The sequence below is a fragment of the Oncorhynchus nerka genome, linkage group LG20, assembly GCF_034236695.1.
Source record: "Oncorhynchus nerka isolate Pitt River linkage group LG20, Oner_Uvic_2.0, whole genome shotgun sequence".
NCBI classification, from domain to species: domain Eukaryota; kingdom Metazoa; phylum Chordata; class Actinopteri; order Salmoniformes; family Salmonidae; genus Oncorhynchus; species Oncorhynchus nerka.
The window spans coordinates 27,623,732-27,642,564 of NC_088415.1; the positions used below are offsets into that span (position 1 = coordinate 27,623,732).

Genomic DNA, 18,833 nt, shown 5'->3' on the forward strand with positions numbered 1-18,833 from the left:
TGTCTGAATCCTGGCTTGGGAAGGCCACCAAAAATTCAGAGATTTCCATACCCAACTATAACACTTTCCGTCAAGATAGAACTGCCAAAGGGGGAGGAGTTGCAATCTACTGCAGAGATAGCCTGCAAAGTTCTGTCATACTTTCCAGGTCTATGCACAAACTGTTCGAACTTCTAATTTTAAAAATTAATCTCTCCAGAAATAAGTCTCACTGTTGCCGCCTGCTACCGACCCCCCTCAGCTCCCAGCCGTGCCCTGGACACCATCTGTGAATTGATCGCCCCCCATCTAGCTTCAGAGTTTGTTCTGTTAGGTGACCTAAACTGGGATATGCTTAACACCCCGGCAGTCCTACAATCTAAGCTAGATGCCCTCAATCTCACCCAAATCATCAAGGAACCCACCAGGTACAACCCTAAATCCGTAAACATGGGCACCCTAATTGACATTATCCTGACCAACTTTCCCTCCAAATACACCTCTGCTGTCTTCAATCAGGATCTCAGCGATCATTGCCTCATTGCTTGTATCCGCTACGGGTTAGCGGTCAAACGACCACCCCTCATCACTGTCAAACGCTCCCCAAAACACTTCTGCGAGCAGGCCTTTCTAATCAACCTGGCCCAGGTATCCTGGAAGGATATTGACCTCATCCCGTCAGTTGAGGATGCCTGGTCATTCTTTAAAAGTAACTTCCTCACCATCTTAGACAAGCATGCCCCGTTCAAAAAATCCAGAACTAAGAACAGATATAGCCCTTGGTTCACTCCAGACCTGACTGCCCCCGACAAGCACAAAAACATCCTGTGGTGGACTGCAATAAGCATCGAATAGTCCCCACGATATGCAACTGTTCAGGGAAGTCAGGAACCAATACACGCAGTCAGTCAGGAAAGCAAAGGCCAGCTTTTTCAAGCAGAAATTTGCATCCTGTAGCTCTAACTCCAAAAAGTTCTAGGACACTGTAAAGTCCATGGAGAACAAGAGCACCTCCTCCCAGCTGCACTGAGGCTAGGTAACACGGTCACCACCGATAAATCCGTGATAATCGAAAACTTCAACGGCTGGCCATTTAATTTTACTTTACTAGGCAAGTCAGTTAAGAACAAATTCTTATTTTCAATGACGGCCTAGGAACAGTGCCCCTGAACTACCTGTTCAGGGGCAGAACGACAGATTTGTACCTTGTCAGCTCGGGGATTCGAACTTGCAACCTTTCGGTTACTAGTCCAACGCTCTAACCACTAGGCTACCCTGCCGCCATGCCTTCCTCCTGGCTACTCCAACCTCGGCCAACAGCTCCCCCCGCCATCGATAAAAGACAGTACTGTGCAGCCGTCTTCATCGACCTGGCCAAGGCTTTTGACTCTGTCAATCACCATATTCTTATCGGCAGACTCAGTAGCCTCGGTTTTTCTAATGACTGCCTTGCCTGGTTCACCAATTACTTTGCAGACAGAGTTCAGTGTGTCAAATCGGAGGGCATGTTGTCCGGTCCTCTGGCAGTCTCTATGGGGGTGCCACAGGGTTCAATTCTCAGGCCAACTATTTTCTCTGTATATATCAATGATGTTGCTCTTGCTGCGGGCGATCCCCTGATCCACCTCTACGCAGACGACACCATGCTGTATACTTCCGGCCCTTCCTTGGACACTGTGCTATCTAACCTCCAAACGAGCTTCAATGCCATACAACACTCCTTCCGTGGCCTCCAACTGCTCTTAAACGCTAGTAAAACAAAATGCATGCTTTTCAACCGTTCGCTGCCTGCACCCGCACGCCCGACTATCATCACCACCCTGGATGTTTCCGACCTAGAATATGTGGACATCTATAAGTACCTAGGTGTCTGGCTAGACTGCAAACTCTCCTTCCAGACTCATATCAAACATCTCCAATCCAAAATCAAATCTAGTCGGCTTTCTATTTCGCAACAAAGCCTCCTTCACTCAAGCCACAAAACTTACCCTAGTAAAACTGACTATCCTACCGATCCTCGACTTCGGCGATTTCATTTACAAAATAGCCTCCAACACTCTACTCAGCAAATTGTATGCAGTCTATCACAGTGCCATCCGTTTTGTTACTAAAGCACCTTATACCACCCACCACTGCAACCTGTATGCTCTAGTTGGCTGGCCCTTGCTACATGTTCGTGGCCAGACCCACTGGCTCCAGGTCATCTACAAGTCTATGCTAGGTAAAGCTCCGCCTTATCTTAGTTCACTGGTCACGATGGCAACACCCACCCGTAGCACGTGCTCCAGCAGGTGTATCTCACTGATCATCCCTAAAGCCAAAACCTCATTTGGCCACCTTTCCTTCCAGTTCTCTGTTGCCTGCGACTGGAACGAATTGCAAAAATCTCTGAAGTTGGAGACTTTTATCTCCCTCGCCAACTTTAAACATCTGCTATCTGAGCAGCTAACCGATCGCTGCAGCTGTACATAGTCCATCGGTATATAGCCCACCCAATTTACCTACCTCATCCCCATACTGTTTTTATTTTATTTACTTTTCTGCTCTTTTGCACATTAGTATCTCTACCTGCACATGTTCATCTGATCATTTATCACTCCGGGGTTAATCTACTAAATTGTAACTATTCGCTCCTATGGCCTACAGGGTATTTATTGCCTACCTCCTCATGCCTTTTGCACACAATGTATATAGATTATTTTTTTCTACTATGTTATTGACTTGTTTATTGTTTACTCCATGTGTAACTCTGTGTTGTTGTCTGTTCACACTGCTATGCTTTATCTTGGCCAGGTCGCAGTTGCAAATGAGAACTTGTTCTCAACTAGCCTACCTGGTTAAATAAAGGTAAAATAAAAAAATCTATCTGAATTTGTTTTCATTCTTCATACAAAAAAAAATGTTTGGTAAAGAAAATCATGTGGTCAATTTGTTCCAATGACAAGTCATGATAAATCATTATGTTCTTATGGTGGTTGCCAGGAACATAGGGCTGGTTCAGGCTCAATGGACCGCAGGCCTACAGTCAGGCTCATTTGGACGGTAGCCTACAGATGTTCATGAAGTCTCAGTATAGTCGTACTGGAATAAGGAGTTAAACATTTTAAACTATGCCTGGTATGTATATAAGAAGTAACTGTAATGTAAACTGTCTCTTTAATGTAAACTGAATTAGACAATTGGACAAAACACACATCCATGGACATATGACATGGTATAGTAAATTATCTTAAGTGTTCCCAGACAATATAACAAATGGATACTGTGAATAAAATCCAGTTATATTTTAATTCAGAATAACAGGGCAACAATTCAGAAACAATAGCCTGATGATAAATCAATTTGCACACTACATTAATCAGCTAAAATAAATAGCTTAAGCTGCTCATGTCCTATATAGAAGCTGGTGTCATTCTTTGCTGACACGAAATTCCCGGGGCTTATAGTTTGTGTCAATCCGGGAGAAAACGTGTCATTGAAGAACATCACCTATTAGTTATTGAAGAGTCAACTGCAGCCACATCACACTAAAAGACACTCACTGACTCAAGTACACCAGGAAGTATGTTTCTCTCTACAAACGGTCAGACTGTTGGATGTTGCGAAACGGGATGGAAACGGAGCTCACATCCAGCTGCTTTTGAAAGACACAGCTGCTTTATGGGTTCCGTTACCACCCTACCCGCTAACACCACTACTGAGTGTCCCATTCACAATTTAAACTAATTTAATTTAAAACTCAGGTTCACTTTCTATTCTGAATTTAGATGCCTTCTTGGGGTGGAAAAAATACGGTCTATCCTGTTCCATTCATATCTTGAAGTCTTGAAAAACCTGTTTCATGTCTGTAGAGAGAGGGAGAAAGAGAAAGCAGGTCAGTGCATTGAAGGTAGAGCAGATAAAGAGAATGATAAAAGCAAAGGGTTCTGGGAGAGATTAAAGGAAATGATAGGATGGCTGTGTAACTTAGTTAAGTCATTTTACTTTAAATCTCACATAGCAGAATCTATCCACAAAACTACTGAAAGAAACACAGAGAATAGTTCAAAGGGACAGCCAGAGATAGAGAGAGAACAAAAAGCCTAACAATTAATTCTCAGAGACAGACGGACACACTCACTTATTGAAGTCATCTCCTCTTAAGGTGCGAAGCGGAGCAAGTGTCTCTGATCAATAGAAGAAGTGAACAGGAAAAGGAATACTTTGTGTAAATCAAAACGAGAGAACCAGAGATGAGTATTTGTTTAAGGAAGATAAATAAATATCAAGAAAGGGTTGACTGAGGACAGCCATCTAAAGTGAAAGTACAGGCAAAAAAAGACTAATCCCATTTCTGAAAAGACAGTTACCGTATGGGCTCAGCTCAGGTCACCATAATCTTGATTCCACTTTCCTGTCACCCTCCTGAATCGGCACATATGTGTATGTGTTGCTCTATGAGTCTTCACTTCCTCCTAAATACACAAAAAAATGTATTTCACTTTCACTTCTGCAGAACAATTGACCACAGCTCCTCCTTTGCGCCATCCCTTTCCTTGTCACAACAACACTTTACTACTGTACCACTACCACCTGCCATTTTAAGTGATTTATACAGTTGATATGCACTACATATAGATGTTCCGAAAGATACAATACAAATAGCTCTGTTACAGTAGTCAAGGCTTCAGCCTTATGGAGTTGCTAATTGTAGACACCTGTCTGTCGGATTAGTGGGACAGGTGTGTGTGTGTTTCCACTGGTGCGTCACGCTGTGAGGTGTCTGGAAAGTCCGGAGGATTTGGAGGTGTAGCTGACCCCCCTCCAGAGACCTCCGTCCTCTTCTTCACGGTCCAGTATGATCGAGATGTGTACTAGACAGGATGGTTATAAAACGCTAAATCACAGAATTTAAATACAACACTATGTATTATATTGAATCTGTCTGCCCTAAAAACAGTCAAGGCAATATTTATTTCATTCAACTTAGAGGTTTTCCATCCCCAACTCTTACCTTAACACAAGGCAATACAACACGGATGGCATTTCCTATCAGACCTGTGTTCAAATACTATTTAGGGTATTTCAATTACTTTCAAGTGCATTTGAGTAATTATTTGAATATTTTTTTATTTGGAAATACAAGTAGTTGATAATGGAATGTATATGGAAATACATTTATTCTTGTTATATGTACAGTACCGTTCAAAAGTTTGGGGTCACTTAGAAATGGCCTTGTTTTTGAAAGAAAAGCACATTTTTGATCGATTAAAATAACATCAAACTGATCAGAAATACAGAGTAGACATTGTTAATGTTGTTAATGACTATTGTAGCTGGAAACTGCAGATTTTTTATGGAATATCTACATAGGCGTACAGAGGCCCATTATCAGCAACCATCACTCCTGTGTTCCAATGGCACGTTGTGTTAGCTAATCCAAGCAAAACACCAGTCTCAACGTCAACAGTGAAGAGGCGACTCCAGGATTGAAACCGCTCTCATCGACACGCAACACCTAGGTTTACCTCCACTGTACTCCCATCCTACCATACCCTTGTCTGTACATTATTCCCTGAATCTACTCTACCACGCCCAGAAATCTGCTCCTTTTATTCTCTGTCCCCAATGCACTAGACGACCAGTTCTTATAGCTTTTAGCCGTACCCTTAACCTCTACATCACCAGAGGAGGAGTAGGATAACTCAGGCGCTATCATTTGTTGATTTCTGTAACCGTAAAAGCCTTGGTTTCATGCATGCTAACATCAGAATCCTCCTCCCTAAGTTTGTTTTATTCACTGCTTTAGCACACTCTGCCAACCCTGATGTCCTAGCCGTGTCTGAATCCTGGCTTAGGAAGGCCACCAAAAATTCTGAAATTTCCATCCCCAACTATAACATTTTCCACCAAAAGAACTGCCAAAGGGGGTGGAGTTGCAATCTACTGCAGAGATCGGCATCTTTCTTTGTATTTTTCAGTGTCAGTAAAGGCCTCTTTAGTGTCCTAAATTTTCAGAACTGACCTTAATTGCCTACCGTCTGTAAGCTATTAGTGTCTTAACAACCGTTTCACAGGTGCATGTTCATTAATTGTTTATGGTTCATTGAACAAGCATGGGAAACAGTGTTTAAACCCTTTACAATGAAGATCTGTGAAGTTATTTGGATTTTTACTTAATATCTTTGAAAGACAGGGTCCCGAAAAATTGGCGTTTCATTTTTTGCTGAGTTCAGATACACACACTGTATATACAGTACCAGTCAAAGTTTGGACACACCTACTCAATGAGTTTCTTTATTTCTACATTGTAGAATAATAGTGAAAACATCAACTATGAAATAACACATGGAATCATGTAGAAACCAAGTGTTAAACAAATCAAAATATGTAATTTGAGATTCTTCAAAGTAGCCACCCTTTGCCTCGATGAAAGCTTTGCACACCCTCAGCTTCATGAGGTAGTCACCTGGAATCAATTAACAGGTGTGCCTTGTTAAAACTAATTTGGAGTTTCTTTCCTTCTTAATACATTTAAGCCAATCAGTTGTGTTCTGACAAGGTAGGGGTGGTATACAGAAGATAGCCCTATTTGGTAAAATACCAAGTCCATATTATGTCACAAACAGCTCAAAAAAGCAAAGACAAATGACAGTCCATCATTACTTTAAGACATTAAGGTAAGTCAATCCGGAAAATGTCAAGAACGTTTCTTCAAGTGCAGTCGCAATTTGATGTCAATTGTAAAATCCACTTCAAATCAGTGTAGACAAAGGGGAGAAGACATGTTAAAGGATTTTTAAGCCTTGAGACATGGATTGTGTATGTGTGCCATTCAGAGGGTGAATGGGCCAGACAAAATATTGAAGTGCCTTTGAACAGGGTACTGGTTTGAGTGTGTCAGGAACTGCAATGCTGCTAGGTTTTTCCACGTTCAACAGTTTCCCGTGTGTATCAAGAATGGTCCACCACCCAAAGGCCATCAAGCCAACTTTACACAACTCTAGGAAGCATTGGAGTCAACTTGGAGCAGCATCCCTGTGGGAAGCATTGGAGTCAACTTGGAGCAGCATCCCAGCGGAACGCTTGACACCTTGTAGAGTCCAGGTCCTAACGAAGTGAGGCTCTTCTGAAGGCAAAAAGGGGTGCAACTCCATTTTTAAAGTGTTCCTAATGTTTTGTTCAGGGACAGGTCGAAAAGCATTAAACATTTATGGCAATGTAACTAGCTAACTTGCTGTTGCTAGCTAATTTGTTCTGGGATATAAACATTGGGTTGTTATTTTACCTGAAATGCACAAGGTCCTCTACTCCAACAATTAATCCACAAATAAAACGGTCAACCGAGTTCGTTTCTAGTAATCTCTCCTCCTTCAGGCTTCTTCTTCGGACTTTATATGGCAACCAACTTTAAAGTGCATTACCACAACCGACTGGAGTGTAGACCTCAGTTCATCTTTCAATCACCCACGTGGGTACATGCTCATAAACAATGAGGAGATGGGAGAGGCAGGACTTGCAGTGTGTCGAGCATCACAAATAGAACCAAGTTCTATTTTAGCGCCTGACTACGCAGACACTCACGAGCAGTGTGGGTGCAATGATTGAATAACGTGTGCATTAATTTTGCAGCGCACGCAACGCGTCTGGTCAGCATGTATCAAGCACACCTGCTCCCCATCATTACACACACACCTGGACTTCATCACCTTGATTACCTCCCTTTATTTAGCCCTCAGTAGCCTCAGTCATCAGCAGTAATGGTTTGTTTTCATGTTCAGTATAGATCCCCTGTTATGTTAATTTGCCTGTCATCATTGTTAATAAACTCACCTTCTGCATCTGCGTCTACGTGACACTTATGTAAGTCTTGGTTCCAATAGTTTATATTTTTCGGCCACATTATTTGAGAATACTTTATACACAGAAAATAAATGTAATGTGTTTACAATATCTCTACACTTGATAAATTACCACAATAACAAAAAAAGCTTGTTGAAAATGTTTACTTTTTTTATTTGACTTATTCAAAGTCAGTTCATTTCAGAAGGACATGGGAGGCATCTGATTACACAAACACTCCATCACAGTACTGACAGACAGACATGCTCTTTCTGGGAGAGCAGAGCATGTCTGTCAGGGAAGACTGATGGTTAAGGTCATTTATGTTTGTGTTAGTGCTGAGCGATTAACTGTAATGTCGTTTTTTATTTGATTTAAACCACTTGTTTTTTTGTGAGAGCCCAACACGCCGTTTCTATGGAAATAAATCAAATCATTCACGAGAGAAATCAAGTCAAGAACTATGTGGTATTTAACTATAATGATCATAATCCATTGCGCCTGTTCTTTCTGGCTTGGACAGAGATGGATACACTTACGCCTGCTACGTTAGGTTAGATACGCATAGACTGGATGAAAAAGGAATGTACACAACATGAGTGGTGTCTATTCATGGATGCCAAGAGAAGCTGGGTTTCCCCCAAAAATGGAAAAATATACAAATCTGTTTAGTTTTCCTTAAATTCGCAAGAGGCTCTCTGTCTCTATAGCCCATCTATCGGATGCTGTCTGGTCAAAAAGAGTATGATATTGTTGCCACCCGTAGCATTGAATGCAAGGGAAGCCAGCGAGCATTTGCCCTCCCCAATATAAAATATTAGCCAATCAGCATTAATCTAAACTGTGAATGGTCCTGGCGCACCAAAAAAAAAAAGGGTCAAGGGAAGCCAGTTTGGATTTGAAAAAAACTTGAATTGTTGTGTTGTCCTCCGGTGGTTAGTCATCTAAAACAGCCATGGATGGCAATAGGGATTTGGACTTGTGATTTTACTTAATCCTCTGTCTGGCCAATTTAAAAAAAAATCTAACTAGGCAAGTCAGTTAAAAACATTCTTATTTGATTATAACGGTGATTCTGATCCAACCATGAATTAATATATTGTGCCCCTGGCCTGATGTTAACTAGCTGGCTCATTGTTGACCATGAAAGGAAGTTAGGCTAGCGAGCAAGCATTTTAGCCTTGGACAGCAAAAACTACAAATATGTACTGTATATGACAGAGTCATGGACTGTTTTGGCAACATGAGAGGATGGAATTGGCGTTTCTATACAAGTTAAGCGAGTCCACGTTTTTCTACTTGCAAGCACGCCGCACACACAGAAATCAGTACCATGGACAGCCACATCATATTTAGCTTATGTTGATTGGACTAAATAGTGTTTGGTATCGTTTAGTTGTCACTGTATTAGACTAAGCAGAGGTGATGTGATGAAGTGTAAATGGTGCTGGAATAGTGGAGGCTCCTGTTTTCTTTGCGACTTGCGGTTGGTAACTCTCTGGTGTTCTAAATCAATAGTTGTTTAGTAGTCCGAAAATATCGCTAACATTAACGTGCTTGATTATGCTGTAGGTCATGTAACTGTTTGTTATATGCAATATGCTTTGTGGACTCCACCGGACAGATGTTGCTCTCTGGTTTTGTGATGAAACAAAGGTGTGGTTGAATGTATTATGCCACTGTGTCTTCTATATATATCACGGTGTCAAGGCATGTGAACTAACAGGTTATAGAGCAAACAACGCAATTATCACAACATATAGGTTATAATTATGATTTTCTTTCCCTGGCTTGGCTTCCCCAGTGATTTTACCCATATACCACTACTGCACAACAACGAGAGAGAGACAGTTTGGGAAAGTATGCCTCATCTACTTTGAATAACTAGTCAAATGATTACATCAGACAGCTCTGCAGAATGCTTAGTCCGGTTAGCTAAATAGGATGACTAAGTAATACATGATGACTTCAAGGAATGAAAAATAAAGTTATCAAATAAAAAGTAAGTAATATACACAACTGAAATATTATTTCATAGTCATTTCCTGTTTTTCTTTTGATGTCAACCGAATGTGAAAGAGACCATGGAGTATTTTTAGTTTGGCAATTGAATGTTCACTATTTTTGGCTTTGGGATTTCCATTAAAAAGCTATAAAATCATTTTAATGTCATTATTTCATAATGCATTTAATGTTTAAAAAAATAATCGAAACCAATTTATTTTTTCATAATCGATCCGAAACTACCTTCAAAAGGAACTAATCGCCCAGCACTTGTGTGAGTGTGTAATAATTGTGGATGCTAATATTTTTCCTATTTCACACATGTACACATGTGTATTAATACGCATGTGTGAATTAGAAACACATTTTTGCATATCCCAACTCCCTGAGATACACTAGGAGAGTGGGGTCACGGCCAGGATCTGCAATTATCAACGGCGACCCTGGAGCAATTAGTGTTAAGTGCCTTGCTCAAAGGCACAGACAGATTTGGGGTTGGCAAGTAGTTGTTTGTGCTTGCATGTGCGTATGCTTGAGGAACACAAGTCTGCAGCCCACTACTGTGTTCTCTTCCTTAGAACAGGCGCTTCTCATAACTGTGAGAGAGAGAGGTTTAACAGATTAATGGATCACATTACAAATGACCAACATGTTGCATCAGGCCGAGATCAGATACTGTAGAGACATATAGGCAGGTTGAAGTGAGATTAGTTTTGAAAGGGGAACCATTCTAAATCTAGGGGCTTGTATGTGGTACGTGGAACTGAGATGTTCAGAAGATAATATATTGTAATGTTAGCCTCTGTGACAGCGCTGCACTATGGGCAAGCCAATACTGCCAAGCTAGAGCACATCAGTAAGTACCTGTGCAGGCTGTGGACTCCTCCCTCCATCGGGGCCGATGTCGTCCTCTTCTCAAACTTCAGATCCCCAGAATACATCATGGCTCTGCAGGGGGAAGACAAATAGTGTTACACAGAGCCCAGAGCTTACACACACAGCCTTCGACCAGATGGTGTTATCAAAGTAGGCTCACTCTGATTTACATTCAAATGTGTACCTGAGCTGGGTGAGGCTCTTGGATCCGATGTCTTGACAGGAGTGCTGGATCCCAGCCAGCAGGTAGGGAATAAACTTATGTATGGAGCCCTTGTCCTGGACTGCCCCCGACACACCCTGGGCCACCTTAGTCTTGTCACATTCACTGGAGAGAGGGAGGAGGAGACGGGTAAACTACGGTGCCTTCAGAAAGTATTCATACCCCTTGACTTATTCCACATTTTGTTGTGTTACAGCCTGAATTCAAAATATACCCAATAATGAAAGTGAAAAAATTTGTATTGAAAATAAAACACAGAAATATCTCATTTACATAAGTATTCACAGCCCTGAGTCAATACTTTGAAGAAGCACCTTTGGCAACGATTACAACCATCAGTCTTTCTGGGTAAGTCTCTAAGAGCTTTCCACACCTGGATTGTGCAACATTTTCCCATTTTTCTTTTCAAACTTCTTCAAGCTCTGTTAAATTGGTTGTTAATCATTGCTAGACAACCATTTTCAGGTCTTGCCAAAGATTTTCAAGTAGATTTATGTAAAAACTGTAACTAGGCCACTCTGGAACATTGTCTTTTTGGTAACAACTCCAGTGTAGATTTGGCATTGCATTTTACGTTATTGTCAAATCAAAGCCGAATACAACAGGTGTACAGTCGTGGCCAAAAGTTTTGAGAATGACACGAATATTAATTTTCAAAGAGTCTGCTGCCTCAGTTTGTATGATGGCAATTTGCATATACTCCAGAATGTTATGAAGAGTGATCAGATGAATTGCAAAGTCCCTCTTTGCCATGCAAATTAACTGAATCCCCCCCAAAACATTTCCACTGCATTTCAGCCCTGCTACAAAAGGACCAGCTGACATCATGTCAGTGATTCTCTAGTTATCACAGGTGTGAGTGCTGCTGTGCGTTTTGTTGCCAACCTTACTTTGCTACCTGACAACTTTACGTTTTTTACTTTTTAAGTTACCGTTTATGTTTTTCCCCTCACTCAACTTTCATTCAACTTTTTCACCCCGGACGCTTTATCTGGACATGGTTCCTCAGGACTTCCAACAGCCGAAGCTAAGTAGTAACATTAACATGATGCCTTCTAATTGCAGTCGCTGTACTCATAATATACAGGAGAACGAGCGCCTTACGGCGAGGATAGCTGTGCTGCAAGCCCAGCTTCAGATGCAATCGTTAGGCAAGGGTAATTCAAGTGTAGGAAAGGATGAAACAGCATCTGTGCCACCACTACGTACAGATAGTAACGTTAGTATAAATCCCCCCGTACTATCCCCGCAGCCGTACAAGTTTCTCATGACTTCTGGAGGGAAATGCTGTAGGAATGCTCAACCGGTGTCGCTCATTCAGCCGACAAACATTCAACCGGTTCTCCCATTAAGCAGCGAGTCGGAGTCAGAGGCAAGCCTTCTCTGGTCTCAACTCCTCCTGTTACGGGGTCTGAGACGCCGAAGCCTCCCACAATTAGCTCTGACCAATTGAAAACCCTAGACTCCATTACACGCAGTATTAGACTAAAACGAATCATCCAGCGATCATACACTGTTTACCAGGGGGCAGGGCTACCGAAGTTAAGGCTAATCTGAAGATGGTGCTGGCTAAAGCTAAAACTGGCGAGTGTAGAATATAGAGATATTGTTATCCACGTCGGCACCAATGATGTTAGGATGAAACAGTCAGCGGGCACCAAGCGCAACATAGCTTCAGCGTGTAAATCCGCTAGAAAGATGTGTCGGCATTGAGTAATTGTCTCTGGCCCCCTCCCAGTTAGGGGGAGTGATGAGCTCTACAGCAGAGTCTCACAACTCAATCGCTGGTTGAAAACTGTTTTCTGCCCCTCCCAAAAGATACAATTTGTAGATAATTGGCCCTCTTTCTGGGACTCACCCACAAACAGGACCAAGCCTGGCCTGCTGAGGAGTGACGGACTCCATCCTAGCTGGAGGGGTGCTCTCATCTTATCTACGAACATAGACAGGGCTCTAACTCTCCTAGCTCCACAATGAAATAGGGTGCAGGCCAGGCAGCAGGCTGTCAGTCAGCTTAGTGGAGTCTGCCACTAGCACAGTCAGTGTAGTCAGCTCAGCTCAGCTATCCCCATTGAGACCGTGTCTGTGCCTCGACCTAGGTTGGGCAATCGCTTCTTATGAGAAACCAATTGCCTTGACGGATATATTATCGAATATATATGTTAAAAACACCTTGAGGATGGATCCTAAACAACGTTTGCCGTGTTTCTGTCGATATTATGGAGCAAATTTTGAAAAAAGTTTGGCGTTATAGTTGCAGCATTTTCCGGTCGATTTCTCAGCCAAGCATGATGAAGAAACGGGAGCTATTTCGACTACAAAAATAATATTTTTGGAAAAAAGGAACATTTGCTATCTAACTGGGAGTCTCCTGAGTGAAATCATCTGAAGTTCTTCAAAGGTAAATGATTTAATTTGGTTGCTTTTCTTATTTTCGTGAAAATGTTGCCTGCTGCCAGCAGAGCCTAGCATAGCATTATGCCATGATAAACTTACACAAATGCTGGTCTAGCGTTGGCTGTAAACGCAAAATCTGAGATGACAGTGTTGTTAACAAAAAGCCTAAGCTTGTGTTTGAATATATTTATTTCATTTCATTTGCGATTTTTTGCGTATTTATGTCCGCTGCGTTATGCTAATACGTTTGAGGCTATGATTACGCTCCCGGATACGGATTTGCTCGTCGCAACAGGATAAATCTGCGTATTCTTTCAAAGCTCATGTGTCCTGAGTCTGCACAACTCTGCCAGGACCTAGGGTCAAGGGAGACACTCAGGTGTTTTAGTACTCTTTAGTAATCTCTTGACACAATGATGAAAATAATCATGGCCTCTAAACCTTCAAGCTGCATACTGGACCCTATTCCAACTAAACTACTGAAAGAGCTGCTTCCTGTGCTTGGCCCCTCCTATGTTGAACATAATAAACGTCTCTCTATCCACCGGATGTGTACCAAACTCACTAAAAGTGGCAGTAATAAAGCCTCTTGAAAAAGCCAAACCTTCACCCAGAAAATATAAAACACTATCGGCCTATATCGAATCTTCCATTCCTCTCTAAAACATTAGAAAAAGCTGCAACTCACTGCCTTCCTGAAGACAAACAATGTATACAAAATGCTTCGGTCTGGTTTTAGACCCCATCATACCACTGAGACTGCACTTGTGAAGGTGGTAAATTACCTTTTAATGGCCTCAGACAGAGGCTCTGCATCTGTCCTCGTGCTCCTAGACCTTAGTGCTGCTTTTGATACCATCGATCACCACATTCTTTTGGAGAGATTGGAAACCCAAATTGATCTACACGGACAAGTTCTGGCCTGGTTTAGATCTTATCTGTCCAAAATATATAAGTTTGTCTCTGTGAATGGTTTGTCCTCTGAGAAATCAACTGTAAATTTCGGTGTTCCTCAAGGTTCCGTTTTAGGACCACTATTGTTTTCACTATATATTTTACCTCTTGGGGATGTCATTCGAAAACATAATGTTAACTTTCACTGCTATGGGGATGACACACAGCTGTACATTTCAATGAAACATGGTGAAGCCCCAAAATTGCCCTCGCTAGAAGCCTGTGTTTCAGACATAAGGAAGTGGATGGCTGCAATCTTTCTACTTTTAAACTCAGACAAAACAGAGATGCTTGTTCTAGGTCCCAAGAAACAAAGAGATCTTCTGTTGAATCTGATAATTAATCTTAATGGTTGTATAGTCGTCTCAAATAAAACTGAAGGACCTCGGCGTTACTCTGGACCCTGATCTCTCTTTTGACGAACATATCAAGACTATTTCAATGACAGATTTTTTTTCCATCTACGTAAACACTGCAAAAATCTGAAACTTTCTGTCCAAAAATGATGCAGAAAAATTATTCCGTGCTTTTGTTACTTCTAGGTTAGACTACTGCAATGCTCTACTTTCCGGCTGCCCGGATAAAGCACTAAATAAACTTCAGTTAGTGCTAAATACGGCTGCTAGAATCCTGACGAGAACCAAAAAATGTGATCATATTACACCACTGCTAGCCTCCCTACACTGGCTTCCTGTTAAGGCAAGGGCTGATTTCAAGGTTTTACTGCTAACCTACAAAGCATTACATGGGCTTGCTCCTACCTATCTCTCCGATTTGGTCCTGCAGTACATACCTACATATACGCTATGGTCACAAGACGCAGGCCTCCTAATTGTCCCTAGAATTTCAAAGCAAACAGCTGGAGGCAGGGCTTTATCCTATAGAGTTCTATTTTTATGGAATGGTCTGCCTACCCATGTGAGAGACAGACTCGGTCTCAACCTTTTAAGTCTTTACTGAAGACTCATCTCTTCAGTAGGTCATATGATTGAGTGTAGTCTGGCCCAGGAGTGTGAAGGTGAACGGAAAGGCTCTGGAGCAACGAACCGCCCTTGCTGTCTCTGCCTGGCCGGTTCCCTTCTTTCCACTGGGATTCTCTGCCTCTAACCCTATTACAGGGGCTGAGTCACTGGCTTACTGGTGCTCTTTCATGCCGTCCCTAGGAGGGGTGCGTCACTTGAGTGGGTCGAGTCACTGATGTGATCTTCCTGTTTGGGTTGGCGCCCCCCTTTGGGTTGTGCCGTGGCGGAGATCTTTGTGGGCTAAACTCGGCCTGGTCTCAGGATGGTAAGTTGGTGGTTGAAGATATCCCTCTAGTGGTGTGGGGGCTGTGCTTTGGCGAAGTGGGTGGGGTTATATCCTTCCTGTTTGGCCCTGTCCGGGGGTATCATCGGATGGGGCCACAGTGCCTCCTGACCCCTCCTGTCTCAGCCTCCAGTATTTGTGCTGCAGTAGTTTATGTGTCGGGGGCTAGGGTCAGTTTGTTATATCTGCAGTACTTCTCCTGTCTTATCCGGTGTCCTGTGTGAATTTAAGTATGCTCTCTCTTAATTCTCTCTCGGAGGACCTGAGCCCTAGGACCATGCCTCATGATGGCATGGTCCTGGCATGATTACTCCATGCTGTCCCCAGTCCACCTGGCCGTGCAGCTGCTCCAGTTTCAACTGTTCTGCTTGCGGCTATGGAACCCTGACTTGTTCACCGGACCTGCTGTTTTCAACTCTCTAGAGACAGCAGGAGCGTTAGAGATACTCTCAATGATCGGCTGTGAAAAGCCAACTGACATTTACTCCTGAGGTGCTGACTTGCTGCACCCTCGACAACTATTGTGATTATTATTATTTGACCATGCTGGTCATTTATGAACATTTGAACATCTTGGCCATGTTCTGTTATAATCTCCACCCTGCACAGCCAGAAGAGGACTGGCCACCCCTCATAGCCTGGTTCCTCTAGGTTTTGGCCTTTCTAGGGAGTTTTTCCTAGCCACCATGCTTCTACACCTGCATTGCTTGCTGTTTGGGGTTTTAGGCTGGGTTTCTGTACAGCACTTTGATATCAGCTGATGTAAGAAGGGCTATATAAATACATTTGATTTTGATTTGACGAGGACAAGGCTGGAGATCACACTGTCATGCTGATTGAGTTCAAATAACAGACTGGAAGCTTCAAAAGGAGTGCTTGGAATCATTGTTCTTTCTCCGTCAATCATGGTTACCTGCAAGGAAACATGTGCAGTCATCATTGTTTTGCACAAAAAGAGCTTCACAGGCAAGGATATTGCTGCCAGTAAGATTTCACCTAAGTCAACCATTTATCGGATCATCAAGAAATTCAAGGAGAGCGGTTCAATTGTTGTGAAGAAGGCTTCAGGGCGCCAAAGAAAGTCTAGCAATCACCAGGACCGTCTCCTAAAGTTGATTCAGCTGCAGGATCGGGGCACCACCAGTACAGAGCTTGCTCAGGAATGGCAGCAGACAGGTGTGAGTACATCTGCACGCACAGTGAGGCGAAGACTTTTGGAGGATGGCCTGGTGTCAAGAAGGGCAGCAAAGAAGCCACTTCTCTCCAGGAAAAACATCAGGGCCAGACTGATATTCTGCAAAAGGTACAGGGATTGGACTGCTGAGGACTGGGGTAATTTCCTCTGATGAATCCCCTTTCCGAATGTTTGGGGCATCCGGAGAAGACAAGGTGAGCGCTACCATCAGTCCTGTGTCATGCCAACAGTAAAGCATCCTGAGACCATTAATGTGTGGGGTTGCTTCGCAGCCAAGGGAGTGGGCTCACTCACAATTGTTCCTAAGAACACAGCCGTGAATAAAGAATGGTACCAACATATCCTCCAAGAGCAACTTCTCCAAACCATCTAGGAAGAGTTTGGTGACAAACAATGCCCTTTCCAGCATGATGGAGCACCTTGCCATAAGGCAAAAGTGATAACTAAGTGGCTCGGGGAATAAAACAATATTTGATCCCAAAACAATATTTTGGGTCCATGGGCAGGAAACTCCCCAGACCTTAATCCCATTGAGAACTTGTGGTCAATCCTCAAGAGGCGGGTGGACAAACATAAACCCACAAATTCTGACAAACTCCAAGCATTGATTATGCAAGAATGGGCTGCCATCAGTCAGGATGTGGCCCAGAAGTTAATTGACAGCATGCCAGGGCGGATTGCGGGGGTCTTGAAAAAAAAGGGTCAACACTGCAAATATTGACTCTTTGCATCAACTTCATGTAATTGTCAATAAAAGCCTTGACACTTATGAAATGCTTGTAATTATACTTCAGTATTCCATAGTAACATCTGACAAACATATCTATAGACCCTGAAAATTAATATTTGTGTAATTCTCAAAACTTTTGGCCACGACTGTAGACCTTACAGTGAAATGTTACTTACAATCCATAACCAACAGTGCAATTTAAGTAAAACATAGGTATTAGGTAAAGAAATACAAAATAAAAACAGTAAAATGACAGTGAAAATAACAGTAGCGATGCTATATACAGGTGGTACCGGTACAGAGTCAATGTGCGGGGGCGCCGGTTAGTAGGGCTAATTGAGGTAATATGTACATGTAGGTATAGTTAAAGTGACTATGCATAGATAAGATAATAAACAGAGAGAAGCAGCGTAAAAGAGGGGTGAACAGACTGACGACGACACACACTGCAAATAGTCTGGGTAGCCATCAGATTACCTGTTCAGGACTCTTTTGGCTTGGGGGTAGAAGCCTTTTGGTCCTAAACTTGGCGCTCCGGTACCGCTTGCCATGCGATGAGAATGAGGGCGTGCTTGGTTGTCCTTTTTATGTAGTCCACAATCATCCTCTTTGTCTTAAAGGAGAGATCTCATTTGCATCTCCTTTGTCCTGCTGAAATGTGAATTAATCTCCCAGTGTCTGTTGGAAAGCAGACTGAACCAGGTTTTCCTCTAGGATTTTGCCTGTGCTTAGCTCCATTCCGTTTATTTTTTTAGCCCAAAAATTGCCCCAGTCCTTAACGATTACAAGCATACCCATGACATGATGCAGACACCACTATGCTTGAAAATATGGAGTGTGGCACTCAGTGATGTATTGGATTTGCCCCAAACATAACACTTTGTATTCAGGACAAAATGGTAATTGATTTGCCACATTTTTTTGCAGTATTACTTTAGTGCCTTGTTGCAAACAGGAAGCATGTTTTGGAATATGTTTTATTATGTACAGGCTTCTTTTCACTCTGTCAGTTAAGTTAGTATTGTGGAGTAACTACAATGTTGTTGTTCCGTCCTCAGTTTTCTCCCATCACAGTCATTAAACTCTAACTGTTAAAAGTCATTATTGGCCTCATGGTGAAATCCCTGGAGAGGTTCCTCTCCGGTAACTGAGTTAGGAAGGACACCTTTATCTTTGTAGTGACTGGGTGTATTGATACCATCCAAAGTGGAAATAATAACTTCACCATGTGCAAAGGGATATTCAATGTCTGCTTTTATTTTTATCTACCAAAAGGTGCCCTTCTTTGCGAGGCATTGGAAAACTTCCCTGGTCTTTGTGGTTGAATCTGTGTTTCAAATTCACTGCTT

At 42.4% G+C, this 18,833-nt stretch overlaps 1 protein-coding gene and 1 long non-coding RNA gene across 4 annotated transcripts in view; both read right to left on the minus strand.

Moving 5' to 3' along the window:
* Window positions 1-3,248: 3,248 nt before the first annotated feature.
* LOC115101642 (uncharacterized) lies at window positions 3,249-4,434 on the minus strand. 2 transcript variants are annotated; one of them, XR_003859332.2, is made up of 3 exons: window positions 4,329-4,434; window positions 4,100-4,180; window positions 3,249-3,824 (listed from the first exon to the last, which is right to left on the minus strand). It is a non-coding gene; the product is annotated as an uncharacterized LOC115101642 (long non-coding RNA). The 2 variants fall into 2 exon arrangements; XR_003859331.1 differs by lacking the exon at window positions 4,329-4,434 and having other exon boundaries at window positions 4,100-4,322.
* A 3,514-nt stretch (window positions 4,435-7,948) lies between these two features.
* The window catches only part of LOC115102182 (inosine-5'-monophosphate dehydrogenase 2), a 28,371-nt gene continuing 17,486 nt past the window's right edge, over window positions 7,949-18,833 (minus strand). For both annotated transcript variants that reach the window (XM_029621823.2, XM_029621824.2), the window contains exons 12-14: window positions 10,865-11,008; window positions 10,669-10,752; window positions 7,949-10,400 (exon numbers count right to left, since the gene is read on the minus strand). In XM_029621823.2, coding sequence (XP_029477683.1) covers window positions 10,379-10,400; window positions 10,669-10,752; window positions 10,865-11,008 — 250 coding nt within the window. In that variant the 3' untranslated portion in view covers window positions 7,949-10,378. The remainder of the gene's footprint in view (window positions 10,401-10,668; window positions 10,753-10,864; window positions 11,009-18,833) is intronic.